This window comes from Hirundo rustica, chromosome 1 (genome assembly GCF_015227805.2).
Source record: "Hirundo rustica isolate bHirRus1 chromosome 1, bHirRus1.pri.v3, whole genome shotgun sequence".
Lineage (NCBI taxonomy): Eukaryota > Metazoa > Chordata > Aves > Passeriformes > Hirundinidae > Hirundo > Hirundo rustica.
Genome location: NC_053450.1, coordinates 56,621,992 through 56,637,325, shown reverse-complemented (window position 1 = coordinate 56,637,325; position 15,334 = coordinate 56,621,992). Strand labels below are relative to the sequence as shown.

Here is a 15,334-nt window from a genome sequence, read left to right as displayed (position 1 = left end):
GATGGAAATCTGAGCTAGCCCGTGGCCAGCGCCTCTCAGGCATTCCAAGGACACCGCGACAGTGGGGAGCATATTGACAAACAATAATTTACTAGATTTAGCCACTGGCTGCTTTCATGGTCCTCAGGAACGAAGGAAGGCATCAGGAGAAGGTTATAAGCCCAAATAACCTTTTGGCTACAAAGACAGTTAAAGGCCTGGAGCACTTTTGCTGTGGAGACAGGCTGAGAGTTGGGGTTGTTCAGCCTGGAGAAGGCTCCAGTGGGACCTTATAGCACCTTCCAGTATCCGAAAGGGACCTACAAGAGAGCTGGAGAGAGACTTTTTACAGGGGCACGTAGTGACAGGACTAGGTGGGGTGGCTTTAATATCTGTACAGCTGCTGCCAAGTCTTTCAGTTTTTAAACTTTCAGTTTTTAAACTGAAAGAGGGCAGGTTTAAATTAGATATTGGGAAGAAATTCCTTACTGTGGCAGTGGTGAGACAATGGAACAGGTAGCCCAGAGAAGTGGATGCTCCATCCCTGGCAGTGTTCAGCGCCAAGTTGGATGGGGCTTGTGAGCAACCCAGTCTAACGCAAGCCATCCCTTTCCAGAGCAAGGGGGTTGGAATTAGATGATGTTGAAAGTCCCTTCCAACCCAAACTATTCTGTGGTTCTTTAACTGTTTTGGTGAGTCATACCAAGCTCACAGGCCACAAGTTTAGCACTGTTAGTACAAGGACACAGGTAGTGTCAAGATATGGTTCTCTCATGCCTCATTTTCTCTTTTTATTGCATTGCCTTTGGTTTTCCTGGGCCCATCCCCTAGGAGAGTCTCCTTTATGGTGACTTTATGGTAAATACGGTGTCATGGACATGTTATCCACTGTATAATAATAAAGATGTGCACAAAGAATTTTAATCTAGGTATTTTATTTATGCAAATGTGTATTGAAATCAACCTAGATATTCTGTTTACAATGTTAATGAAACTTAGACAGGAAATTACTCAAAAGAGATTATTTCTTAAAGCAAAAGTTCACACATTCCAGTAAAACTAAGCCCACATCGTAAAATTCAGAGGACCATATAAATCCTTTTCCATGCCCTTCATACAGAGCAAGAAGAGTGCACAACCTGTACAAACAGACCAAAAATCCTGCAACAGCAAGATTCCTCTGCAAATCCCCCTTCAAGGCAAGGCCACAAAGTAAAGCCTGGCTTTTGTCTTTGTTGAAATTCCCCCTCTACCAGGTCCAAAAAACATGGGAGAGCGGGACCATTAAATCATCCTACACAATATGGATTGGAAGTAATCTTTGAACCCTTGTATGTTCAATTTCCAGTATTTAATCATTTGCTAATTTCCCTATAATTGCCACTTTTCCCTGCAGTATCTCCCAGGCTTTCAACAATATCCTCTGTGTTTTTCGCTTCTTACCCTTCACTGTGTTTTTTTTTCTTTTCATATCACCTTTTCAGCTCATATACCAAATCATCCCTCTTCTACATTAAAATCTCCACTGAATTTAATAATCCGCATTTTCTTCAAACAAAATTTCCATACTAGAAATAAGAAAAAAAACACGAAAACCCTTTGATATTTCTCTGGATGTCATCTATCATCCAAGGTACTTGGTTTTCATGTTACATGCTTTTCCCATGACACTTTTACTTGTTTATCGTGCAAGAACTATCTTTTATACAGATTTTACACATTAAAGCTTCAGCAAAAACTGTATAGATAAATATAGCATAGAGTTGTCTATGTGAGTGCAAAATTAGTTACAAAGAAGTAAATATACAGCAACTCCTTCAATTTATGAATAGAATAGCTCAAGAATAGTTTACAGTCTTTTTTTTTTTTTTTTAGGAGACCAGTTTGGCTCACTAAATGCAAAAGTTAGAACAATCATATTTCATTACCTGCAAAAAGACTAAAACTCACAGCTCACAAATGGACCTAGAAGGTGTACAAAGAGTTTCATTCAAATCTCTGCAAAGCTCTGCAAAATGTTTATTTCCCTTTAAAAGTTATTTAAAGACAGTCATAAACTGTCTGAGTAAGAGAACAGGATTATACTAATTTAACAGTTACATGGCTATGCCCACTTTCTCCCATATGGATTTTCTACCAACGGATTGATGGAGTAAATTGTTTTCATTGTCTCTGTCTAGACAGCAGTTAGATTAGAATCAGAAAGATGCCATCTCTCATTTGGTCAGACATACAGACACCACTTAGCTAACTGTCGTGTGCAGAGGGTGAAATGCTGCGGAACAGAAATTCTGTGCATTTGGTGTATAATTGTCACTGTTTATCCAATATCCATTGTTTATCCAATATAGATGTCATGAACTTGTTAGTTCTCCCATCACTGGAGGTTAAGGGGTGAGGGGGAAAAAAAAATTAAATAGTCTTAATATTGCAAAATTCTTCAGTAAAATATGAGAAGTAAAGGAATACATCTACCATAGGCTAGAGTCAGCTATTTCATAATTCTAATGTGAGCTATTGTATATACGCTCAGGCCTTGACCTATTTCTTATCCTATGATACGGAACTTGGCTTTTGCAGAGGGCTGGACGACCCGGGATTATCTGATGAATCCAATAGCCTATACCCACGAAGCATTAAGTTAACAATACATCTTTACCAGACCACATATGGTTCAATGCAGAAGGTAATGAGAAGCCAAGAGAACATGTATCTATATCCATGTAAGTACAAGCACATGTGCACACACACACAGAGCAGCCCAAATATGAAGCAACTTGAGTGTCTGCTTCTTGTAGATATTGTTCATTGTTTCATCTGTAATTAGACGAAAAGGCTTAAACACTTAATTCAGGAGAACGGGATGATCCCTGGAAAGAATCTATCCTTTTCCAACAAAGATCTCAAACATTTGCCTGTCCAACTGAGCACTACAGGGAGAAAGGATAAGAGTTTACACTACGGGAATCAAAATTGAAATGGGATAGATCACAGAATCACAGAATAGTTGAGGTTGGGAGGGACCTGTGGAAGTGATTTGGTCCAAACCCTCTGCTCAGGCAGGACCATTTAGAGATGGTTGTTCAGGACCATGTCCAGGTGGCTTCCGAGTATCTCTGAGGTGGGAGACTGCTGGGCAGCACTCAAGCCACCCTCGCAGTGAAGAAGTGTTTTCTCACGTTCCGAGAGAATCTCCTGCTTCACTTTATGCCTGTTTCCTTTTGTCCTGCCACTGGGCATCACTGGCAAGAGCCCCGATTTGGTCTATTTGCAACCCCTTTCAGGTATTTACACACATTAATAAGGTGTCGTTGAGCCTTGTCTTTTCCAGGCTGAACAATCCCAGACCTGATTTATTTGAAGTTTTTAAACCAGCAGGACTACTTGCCCTACCAGAACTGACAAAAAAACCCCACCGTAGCTGAAGATAGGAAAGACTGTAACAGGTTTGAACGAAGGAGGGAATGCCACGGACATTAAAGAGAGCACGTTTCGCGCCCGTGCCGAAGGAAGGCTGCTGACACAGCAGCAAGGCAGAGGGGGAGCCCTACCCATGGCTGACAGCCGGCAGCGTGACAGGCGGCACACCTGGAGGGAGGACGAGGCTATTTTTCCACAGAAGCAGGGCATTGATTCAACTGAACGAGAATTCCTCCGCTGAGGGAATGACAGAGTCTGTGCACCCCGCGTTCCGTCGCCGTTCCGCGGTGCCACGCTCGCCTCCCTCCCGCCCCCGGGGCGCCCTTCGGCACGCCGCACAGCCCCCACCCGCACCCGCCGCCCGCGGCCCCACAGCCCACCCCGCCGCCCGCGGCTCCGCGCCTGCGCCGTGGGGAGAGGTCGGCGCTTCCCCTTCCGGCCGTGCCGCGGCTCCGTCAACATGGCAGCGGCGCCGGGCGGCCGGCAGCGCTGCCTCCTCTGGGCGGCAGGTGACGGGCGGGCGGCGCCGGCTCCGCCGGGCTGGGCTGAGGGCACAGCGGGGAAAGCGGTGGGGCTGGGAGGCGGGCAGCGCTGGGGGCGTGAGGGGCCAGAAGGGAAGGGAGCCTGTCAGCTGGCGTGGGTGAGCACCCCGGGTTGGTTCGGGCATCACTCACGGAACGCTTTTCCTTTGCCTCGCAGTGGTTGCGCATGTGGTGGCGTCAGGTGCGGGTTTTGTGGAGGATCTAGATGAGTCGTAAGTATTGGAGTGTCTTGCCTAATTGCCAAGATATTGTTTGTCTTCTTATGGGGAACATGACCCCGGACTTAGGGGGTAGTGTGCTTGTCAAGAAAGCTACACTGGAAAAGATTGTGGCATTTTTATAGCAGATAGGACAGAAAGATTTTGGCCTGAAATATCACAGAATATCCTCTGTTGGAAGGGACCCACAAGGATCATTGAAGTACAATACCTGTCCTTTCATAGAATTCCCACAAAGTCACACCATGTGCCTGAGAGTGTTGTCCAAATGCTTCCTGAGCTCTGTTGGGTTTGGTGCTGTCACCACTTTCCTGGGGAGCCTGTTCCAGAGCCTAACCACCCCCTGGGTGAAAACATTTTCCTGGTATCCAACCTAAACTTCACCAACACAGCTTCATGCTGTTCCCTTGGGTCATGTCAGTGGCCACCAGAGAAAAGAGATCAGTTACCGCGCCTTTGCGTCTTCTCTGGAGGAAGTTGTAGACTCCCATGAGGCCTCTCCTTAGTCTCTCTTATTAAGGAGGTTCAGTTAATGAAGCTGAGGAATAATTTAATTTTTCAGCTTCTTTAAAGCTGTTACTGTTGTGGTGTTGCCAGAAACGTTCATGGGCTTCCTTGCTTATTCTTTCTTTGGTGTGTTGGTGCCTGCCCCAAATAAAATCTGATTGCTTTTAACCAAGTTCTTCATTAAAGTTTGCTGCATGGCTGCCACGAGGGGCTGGGAGAACAAGTCTAAGTGCATTCACGCATGGCCAGAAACGGAAGAGAGAAAGAGGCCTGCAGGACTAGTTCATGCTGTTTGAAGTGCCTGTAATATTTGTGTAAAAATATGTCTTAACACCAGGATTAGTCTCGAGACTGTGCAGGAGTTGGAGTGGGTAGTCCTGCCAAGAACTTGGTTGTGTAGTGCCGCTGTTGGTGTACCGGTTTGTTGTAGCAGTTTGGTAGCTACATAGTTGCTGTTTCACAAGAAAATCACCCAGATGGTTTGGGGTTTTTTGATTTTTTTTTTCTTTTTTTTGTCAGATTAGCAGGTTGATATGAAGTGCTACAAAGCAGCATGATGATTGGAATTGAAAGAGAAGGTATGGAGAATAGTAGCTGGTAGGGGAGGAGAAGCTGGCATTAGGTGGCTGCTTTGGGATAAATTTAGCCAGTTAAAGGTGATGTTTCCATGAGGGTTCAATCAACAATGAAATCAAAGAGCTAAACTGTCAGGAAACCACTCACATTTTTACAATATTGCTTGTTAATCGTAAAATCAGATGAGGCGTAAGGGTTTTATGGGTGAGGGGATGGGAAGATATGGAAGGAGGTCTCAGGAGAGACACAGCAGTGTCTCTGGTGTTGTAAAAAGACAACTGAAGCATGGGAACTGTTTGGACCTGATTTTCAGAGCTTGATTTTAGAATGTGCTCTTATTTTCAAGGAATGAAGATGCATTTCACCTAGCCTATCTGTGCTCCTACATCACGTTCCCACATCATGTATCCACATGTGTGTATTTAAATGTATTTGCTGTTTTGGAGAAAAGAATCTTTGTTCTGTTGTCACATAACTTTTTAAAGTAACTGATAAAAGGAAGTCTTATTTTACAACACTTGCATTTTTCAGTTACAAAACTATACAGATGCATGCATTTGCAATTGAGAGGAAGAACTGAAGAACTGTTCAGGGCAAGTTTTGTAGGGGATTTTTTAAATATTTTTTTTAACCTAATTGGCAAATGGTGAGAGAGGTCAGGAAAACAATTTAAATTTATTTTAAATTAAAATTTAATTTAAATAATTTAAATTTTTGTTTAATTTTGCCCCAAACTGGGTGTAAGTCACTGGTGAAGTTTCAAGTTTTCCATTTTATGGATGCCTAAGCATTACAGATGTTCTGCTGTTGCTGAAAGCTTTGTGTTCTGTTTGAATTTTAGTTGTAGTAAACAATGTGGACTAGCACAAGGTGCAGGTCCCTTTCCTAAGCTTACAGGATTTAGGAAAGCAAAGAGCAGAGAGAGCTGACAGAGGTGCCCAGCTGGGCTGCAGGAGGGATGCACAAAATGAGCTGTGATTTCTCTTGCCTTGTGCTGCTCTGGGAGCAGATCTGCTGCCTCAGATCAGTACTCATCCTGTGATGGGTGTGGACTTGTTCTAGTGTGATAATGAAGCAGATAAGTAACCTGACTTAAAAAGGAAGTGTTTTTCTGTCTGTGGGATGGCTCAAACCAGGATCAGAAGCATCAGAAGCAGTGCAAAGGGGGAGCAAGAAATGGATAGAGCATCTGGGTTGTTTTAAGGCCCATGGAATTGTGACCTTAGTGTTCAAATTTGCTTCATGCTGGTTTCTTCAAACTGTTCATGATTAAGCAGGGTGCTTGGTTTAAGTGGGGGCTGAGAGAACATTGGATCATGCAGTTCTGAAGATGTATGGGTTTCAGACAAAAAATTTTGATTAAAGGACATAACATCACTTATGCCATCTTTCTACCAGTGTTATTGTGTTTCTGTCAGCTAACAGAGGATTGCACAGGACAGTAAAAAAGAGACACTGAAATTTTGTGCTTGAAAAACATATTTATAGGGCCTAGAAACAGCGTCTTCAGAAAATGCTTGACTGCTCATTTGTAGAGAGATTTCTGGTTTTCTTCAGCAGTGTGTTGAACTTCCTTAATATTGTCTAGTAATTTAATCATTGACGTTAGAAAAACTAGAGTGAGTTTTGGTAGTTGGGGTTTTGTTAAACTTCAGACTATTGTTTCTGTGGAAGTTGATTTAATAGGTGCTTATAGATGAGAAGTACATTGAAATTTATTATTATAAAAAACTACAGTATTGTTTATACAATCTTATGTCAAAGTTATTAAACTCTGTTGGAAAGCTCAGCTTCCAGATCTGTCATTCTTCCTCGCTTGTATTTCGGTCTGCTGGCAAGATATGCAGTCTGCTTTCTCAGTAATTTAATGCACTTCACAATTTGCTGCCGTAACAGTTGTACTGTGACAGAAGAAGGAGAACATTTAAGTGTAAATTCTTCTTATGCAAAGAAAAAGTGATATTCTAAATTGAAGCATGTCCTAGGATCTTAGGATGCTTTCTGCTTCTTGCATCATAGCCAATTATTTGGCATTGTAATTGGAAGTTAGCTGTAGCTCTGGTAGAGTTCTCAGGAGATGCTGGGCTCTCAATGGTTCTTTCTATAGCTCTGTAGTGATTAGGGTGGTGAAGTAAATTTTAAGTGAGGTGTTCAACTAGGCAATTTTGTGACTTAAAAATGCTGCTTTCCTTTAGCAGTTCCACAGCACAGTCTCTCCAAATACCTTTCCTGCTGCTGTACAGGCATTGCAGCCTTGTTATGACATCAATAAAATAGGCTGGAATTTACCAGTGAAATGCTGCAATTCTAAGTTTCAAACACTCAACACTGTAATTAGATTGTATTCATGATTTCTGAATTATTTCTGTCAAACAGTAAGGCAGTATCAGCGTTAGTATTTCTTTCAAGACCATTATGGACTATTACAGATTCAGCTTTAAATGAAATATAATAAATTCTGCCTGCTGCTTGTGAGCCATTTATAGTCATGCTGCATATTGGGAACTGACAAGTTGGGCTATAACTTGTATTAATTGCATCTTGGAGTGTAGATCCACACTTACTGCATAATTATATGTAAATATCTTGTTTCGCAAGAAGAGTGGTGCACTAAGAATGTTGTATTGTACATGTTATAGTGTGTGACTTTAGTCCTAGTCACTTCTAAGAAGCCTGTCTTTTGCAAAAATAAACCTTATTTTTCAGCCTAATAAGTCTTATATATAGCTAATTTAATTCTCTACTTATAACTAGTTAACTAATGCAGTAATTCACATCATCTTGCAGTGAAAACAGTGAAATGTGTAATCAGCTTTTTGGGAGGTACTAAAGAACTTTGATTTATCAAGCGTAGTTTTGCATTAGAGATTTTAGAATTCAGTGACAGATTTGCAGTTATTAAAACCAGTCAATTTAAATGCCATTTGTTTAGCATTAAGGAAATTCAGTAGTAGCTGTGTATCTCTGAGTTTTATCAATAACTTGATAATTTTTATTCCATTAAGTTTTCTTGGTTGTGTGAAACTTTAATAGAACTATAAGCTGACACACCTATAGTAGAATGTTAAAGGAGGTTGAACTAAAATTGCTTAGCATCTTAATATTAAAGATAATTTAGTTAGTTTACATTTAGTAAAGCTAAGATTAACAGTTTGAACCAATGCTCAAAGAGTCTGTATTAGTTGACACATAAAAATACAACAACAAATGTATTTAATATAACTAAGACAACTGCAAAATATGTCTTCTCCCTAGATTCCACATGCTAGTCAAATATCTCCTGTGTGTTTTATTCTTATTTCTTGCTGATTTTCTGTTTTGTTGTTTTGGGGTTTTTTGTCTTAGGAAACAGAGAAACCTAATTGGCACAGCTATGTGTATAGTATCATGTACAGGAGCAATATTATACTAAAAAATAAGCATCTCCTCTGCTTGCCCACCCCCAAAGAAAGAAACATACCAGAAATTTTGTATCTATAGTTTTATACTAACCTTATTGTAGACTTTGCCTGTTTCGTGCATGCACTTCACTATTTTATTTTCAGATATGTAATTTATTGATTTTATTTTTTCCCCTTTCTAGGTTTAAAGAAAACCGTAAAGATGATATTTGGCTTGTAGATGTGAGTATGTAAGAAAAACGGGAAGATGTGCTGGTGGAAATCAAAAGACAGAGTAGACAGCACTACACGCTGTAGTCAGGCTGCTTCATCGTTTGGAAGATTGTTTGTACATGATGCAGAAAAACTTCATGACAGTAATTCTGACAGGATAGATCAGCAATCTGTCTGCTGCTCAGGGTGAACCAGGAATAGGCTGAATAGACTGCTGAATAGGCTTCAGTCTATATTTTGCAGTTCTTAAAAAAGGAAAGCAGATTACCTAACACACTCAGGAGGTGATAACCTCTGATGAGAATTTTTATAGTTCCTTTCATTAATTATATCAGCTGATTTGTGTTCTCTACTTCTGTTAGCACTGAAAGATCAAATATATGAGAGCCCTCTTGCTTTTCTAAATTATTTAGAAAAATTCAATGCCCCTTATTTCAGGCACAGAGTCTTTAAAAAGACTGAGCTTGCTTGTGAATGTGGTGACATTCCTTTTCTCACCCAAACATGTACTGTAATTCTCAAAAGTGTATTACCCAGAATTGAGATTTTTTTGAGTGGGGGGAAAAAAAAAAAAAAAAAAGTATGTGCAAATTTGGAGTTATCAGCAGTGTATAGCAAAAGAAAATTCAACTTTTGTTATGACCCTATCTTTTTATACCAGAACATTGATATCTTCTACCTGTTGACAAATTCACATTCCTGGGTAGATAGTTTATATGAGCTTTTAACTTTAAAAAAAGAAGAAAAAGTTACCATGCAGTCTATTCCTAAATAAGAAATCATATAATAGTGCAGCAATTTAATGTATTCTTTTCAAACTTGTGCTTTCATATTAAAAGTAGCACGTAATAAATAGAATCATAAATTCTTTTGTCATGCTAACCTTGTAACTAACTTGCAATTTTATTAAGACATAAGGAGTATCAAGACTGGAAAATAAGTCTTGCTAATGATTTGAGGGTTAATTGTGCAACAATCAGTTTCTACGAATTTTTTAAGCTTTTTTTTTATTTAAATGTGTTTGCTTCTCAGTTTTACGCACCTTGGTGTGGCCACTGTAAAAAGCTAGAGCCTGTGTGGAATGAAGTGGGCACAGAAATGAGAAATATGGGTTCTCCAGTAAAAGTTGGGAAGATGGATGCAACTTCCTTTTCTAGTAAGTATGGTTTGTTTAGGGGTAATTTCATCACAGCCTCAGTTTTGAAACCATTCTTTTTATTTCTGTAGTTGTTCTTCTGTGTCATAGCACAAATAGGCAAACCGTAATTGTAGAAAAAATTTCTGATCATTTTTCTTTCTAAATTTGACAGCTTACTGTAATATGTTCTTTTTATCATGTTTGTTTCTGCTTGAGTAGGGAATTATTCCTGACAAATGGAAGGTAGAAGCTTTTCAAAGATCTGCTTTTGCTATGCCTCTTAGAGTACTTTTATATAAGCATTTTTATGTGGTGTGTTTCTTGAGAGCATCCAGTTTTAGGTTCCTTCTATTACAGCTGGAGGAGTGCCGGTGTTCTTGCTCTTACTCATTTCAGGTAATCAGTCCTGATACTGTTACACAAAGCCTGCTGAAATAACTGAATTCATTGCACCAGTGATCACTGCTCAGCCAATTTCTTCCCATGTTTCTCTGTAAATGTCTTCTCAAAGAACCAAATTCAGTGCTTTCAGTGGTTTTTTTTGTTTTTTTGCTGATGTCTTTCATATGTATAGACCTTTTCAAAGAAAACCCCGAACATTTGGTACTCAGAGAAGTGGTTTGGGTAGACGTGAGAGGATTGTTGAATGCTTAACAGTACTTCCTTTGTGTTTGTGTTCTTCTTTATTGTCAGTTCTCCTAAATATATGTTGAATCAGGAGGATATTTATAAGGGAAGATACAAAGAAGAGGGGGGCCCAAGTGAGATCTAGATGTAATAAAATTTTTTAAATAGATGTAGTGTTTTTAGTCAATATCTATTAAATCTGATTATTTGGGTTTGTTGTACTTGCCTAAAATGTTATGCAGAATACTTTTCTCAGTGGTATTCCAGTTTTTCCTGTGCTTAGGGATAGGAGAGTTTGATCTTTTAAGATTAAAATGATTTTGTCTGAAAGACCAATTTATTATATGTATCTTTTTCTATAAAACCAAATAAATATGACTTCATGTTACATCTTAAAGATACTTGTTTTCTATAGCAAAATATGTCTGGAGAATTAGAAGTTTCAAATTCATGTAACCAGGTAACTCGAAAACTGGGAATAGATTTCATGGTTCTCTAACTTTCCAGTCATTTGTATTTGTCATCCTGTTACTGAAATCTTGTACTTTTTACCTGGAACAGAATTGGTACTATGTTTTTGTTATATAATTTATTTTCACTTATATAAAAATTACTAAAAGCTGCAAGGGTTCCTTTGTTCCCTGGAAAACTTTTTCTTCTCAGGTTTGCTACTGGTTTCATAGTGTCTGATAAATCTTTTGAAATAGTTTCAATAGTTTCAATATACTTTCATTTTGATATGAAAAACTCAAGTCAGTTCTGCTTAATACATTTGCAATCTAATGATTCTCTGAAATCAAAGTAGTTCAGTCTTGAAAATATTAGGAGGAAATGCAGCTGTAATGTGTGTGTCACTAGGAAGGAACACGAGTTTTTTGCTCCACACAGTTTGTGTTTATAATAGGAATATGAAGCAGTGTGAAAGAGCTGAACTTTGGGAATCTTGTTGTCAGAGAGCTGAGATCACAGGTGAACATATAAATCATCCAGTAAATGCTGCCTCTGGTAGCTCTGTGGGATGAGGATACAGCTCTTGCATCAACAGGGCAGTCACCTGCTGTGGTATCAGTTGAATTTTCAGAGGGTTTAGCTTCAGGAGTCCGCTGTGTGTGAGCAGAGTAGAAATGCATCACTCCTGGGGCTGGCCCAATTGCTGCTGTTTGCCTGTACTGTATTTTTCATATCAAAAAGTGGAGGTGATGATGTAAATAAGTCATTTCCATGAAGTTGAGAGAATCTTGGTAATCCCCATGACTGGATTGTTTAAAAAAAAGTATTAAAAATTGTCTTTTCTAGTTCTCCTAAGCACACACTAGATTTGTACAAAGAAAAATAAACTTTTGACAGCTCTTGTGATTGAATGTTCTACTAAACATTTTAGTGCATTGTAGTTCTATGTAGTATAGGTGTAAGAGAAAAGGCTCAGAATCAAATTGATCCTCATATGCATGTTTCTTAGAACAGTTGTCTTTGATTAGATGCTTGTAGGTGAGCTGCTAGTTTTATTTGTAGTGCTGTGCAATAAGGTCCTTGCATCTGATCCAGGTGAACAATCCAAGTCAATTTCTAAACTCTTAGTGAGAGCTTTGCACACAAGACATCCAACATCTGTTTGCTGTGGCATGTAGTTGGTAGCTTCAGAATGGTTTTGTAATAAGCATTGGGTCTAGGTGCTTTTTGAGTATAGGTATTGTTACTCAACAGGGGATTGCACAAGTATTGCCACAATTTTAGACTTAATCCCTTTTTGAGACTAGTTTAACTTTTGGAAAACTGAATTTGCTGGAAAGTGGAGTTAAAGGTGGCAGTTGCTATGTTTACAAGTGGAAGGGGTTGCACATTGTACTCCGATTCATGGGAGCAAGGTAGAAGGTTTTAAACAAATGGCAGTTTTACTTTTTACCACTTTAGTAAGCAGCAGGTAAATACCTGCTTAGAAAGTTCCTAGTTCTGGTAAGGTTCATGACAGTAGACATTTACTTGTGTGGAGTATGATTTAAAAACCTTTTTGTAACAACTGCAGTATGTACTGCACTCCTTGTTAGCCATGACTCTAGCACGTGAGCAGTTAAAATTGTCTTCTATGTTTCTTTCAAGCATTAGTATTTTCAGCTCTTCATCCTCAGTGCTTAATTTTTACCTGTTATATTTTCAGCCAATTGTATGTGCATATTCAATGCGTGCTACTTTTGGTGAAAGCAGACAAAGCATGTCTGTCCAGAGGATTCCCATGGCATTTGAGTTGTGGCACATGAATTGGGAGGCTATCCTTAGAGCCTGCAGCACCTCTGAAAGAAGTCCAAAATTTAATGATGTAGATTAATAACAGCAAGCTTTTCCTTGAAAGCAAGTAAAGTAATTCATATTGAGCTAAGTGGTATTTTTTTCATTTGTTTATCTGGCTTGAATAGTAAACCATGTTTAAAGATTAAGATAGGATAGGAAAAAAAAAGTCTTGGTTCACTTTGACATTAATGTATTTCTTTCAGGTATTGCATCTGAATTTGGAGTGCGAGGCTATCCAACAATTAAGCTGTAAGTTGATCCTTCTATTGAATTTCTATCAATGATTTCATGAGAAAATAAAAATAGCCCTGTCCATGTAGAAGTCTCAAACCCATGTAATGTATAGTCCAGTACAATGTCACGTTAAATAAAGACTCAATGGTATTGAGTACTTTTTACTGGGGTGTTTAGCAGGTTATTGTTTTAGCAAACATTATTCCTAATAGCTAATAATAAATCCTATCAAGTTTGTTTTCTCAAAAAAAGAAGCAGAGATGTTCAGCTTGATAATCTTTAAGGATGAAAAGTTTTTGTGGCATATAGAGGCGTTGAAAATTTCTCTGTATTTCCTAAACCTATATGGATTCAAAGAAAGCCTATTAGAATTAGTAAAATTTACTTGAATACTTTGCTAATGCAAGCATGCTACATCCCCTCTCAGCAGAGTACCATAAACTGTCCAACACTTCACTGAAATTTAATACATAACTTTGAAAAATGTTATAGATTATTTGATACATTTCAATTATAAAAAAGCATTAAAGAAGTTTATATTCCTTCCTTTTACAGGGACAAATCCCTGAGTAGTATAAGTGTTGAGTGTCTTGTGTTTGGTTTGTGTGGGGGGTGTTTCATTGTTTTGGAGAGGCTTTTTAATATGGTCATAAACGAGTTTTCTAGATTATCTGTGTGCTTACAAAGTAAATGACCACTATGTGCTAGGAAAAAATGATTATAAAAGAATATCCTTCAACAGGTCAGTAAATCAGATACTGTGTAAATAAGCTTTTATTCCATGATTCCATTGTATTGCATTATTGACTTTTATATTTTGCTGTCCACTTCTTCTGCTTATCACTTGCTGAAAGGTGACTGTAGTAAATATGTGAAGGCTGAGAAATTTTACATGTTGGATGTAGTTTAGATGATTGCTTTTTCTGTTCTTTTTTTGTCTTTTTATTTATCTAGCTTGAAAGGTGACTTGGCATACAACTATAGAGGACCAAGGACCAAAGATGATATAATTGAATTTGCTAACAGAGTGGCAGGGTAAGTACACTCTTTTCAGAGACTGGTTCTGCTGGCTTCAGACTTACATGGAACTTTGAGGTGGGCCAAAACTTATTTTAAAAGCTGTATGTGTGGCTGCATGGGAGACTGGTGCTGAATTAAGATTATTTTTTTCTATGGCCACATTTCCAGTTTGTTGTGTTTACATTCAGAATTTTCTCTCTCAAATGATGGACACCTTACTGTGACCTTCTACTGTATAGATAGACATCTTCTAGGAAAGACAGTGAGTTTTTATCAAGGTCTATACTGTCAGTATAAGGGGCAATGGTTTTAAACAGAAAGAGGTTTGGAATGAATATTAAGAATGCTTTCTCTACTGTGAGAGTATTAAGACATTGGAACTGGTTGCCCAGAGAAGTTGTGGATGCCCCATCTCTGGAAGCATCAAGACCAGTTTGGGTAGGGCTCTGAGGAACCTAGTCTCGTGAAAGATGTCCCTGCTCATGATGACCAGGTTGGACCAAATGGTCTTTAGGGTCCCTTCCAGTCTGTGATTCTGTCGCCAGTAAAAGGCATGCATGTTTACATGATAGCAGCATTTTGTAGTATGATCTGAATTTCATATTTAAGTGTGATATTTGAGGAGCATAACAATGTTATTTAGTGGGGGGGGTGGGAATGTTCTTTCTTATTTTAGTATAAAATAGAATAATAACTTGAAAAACTAAATTAATTTGCATTTTGGATTTTTTTTTTTTTAAAACAGCACAAAAAACTGTATGATGTTTTCTTGTGAATTTTTATTTGTTTGGGTTTTGCAGGGTGCACAAACTGAGATTTTTCTTTGTCTTTTTTTCCCTTTCCAGACCTCTCATCAGGCCACTTCCTAGCCAGCATATGTTTGAGCACGTGCAAAAGAGACATCGTGTACTTTTTGTGTATGTTGGTGGTGAATCTCCTTTAAAGGTTTGAAGCTTGAATAAATAAAGTTACTTCTTTTGGCTATTTAGAGGGTAATTTTAAAAATCTTTCAAAAGACTGAAGTGCATGCTTGTAACAAATTCTTGGGATTGTTAACGTTTATTGAAGTGCTTTTACAATCTTATGTCGTGAACATGTTTTCTAATTGCTCTTTTAAGATAAGGTATGTCGCAAAGCTTTTGTTTGACGCATACTAAAAGTTCAGAAATTAAA

At 38.6% G+C, this 15,334-nt stretch overlaps 1 protein-coding gene across 1 annotated transcript in view; it reads left to right on the top strand.

Moving 5' to 3' along the window:
• Positions 1–3,814: 3,814 nt before the first annotated feature.
• TMX3 (thioredoxin related transmembrane protein 3) overlaps positions 3,815–15,334 on the top strand; it is a 29,100-nt gene continuing 17,580 nt past the window's right edge. Inside the window, exons 1-7 of the mRNA XM_040067640.2 lie at positions 3,815–3,908; positions 4,099–4,153; positions 8,826–8,865; positions 9,889–10,012; positions 13,111–13,156; positions 14,096–14,176; positions 15,007–15,106. Of these exons, the coding sequence (XP_039923574.1) occupies positions 3,860–3,908; positions 4,099–4,153; positions 8,826–8,865; positions 9,889–10,012; positions 13,111–13,156; positions 14,096–14,176; positions 15,007–15,106 (495 nt within the window). The 5' untranslated portion in view covers positions 3,815–3,859. The remainder of the gene's footprint in view (positions 3,909–4,098; positions 4,154–8,825; positions 8,866–9,888; positions 10,013–13,110; positions 13,157–14,095; positions 14,177–15,006; positions 15,107–15,334) is intronic.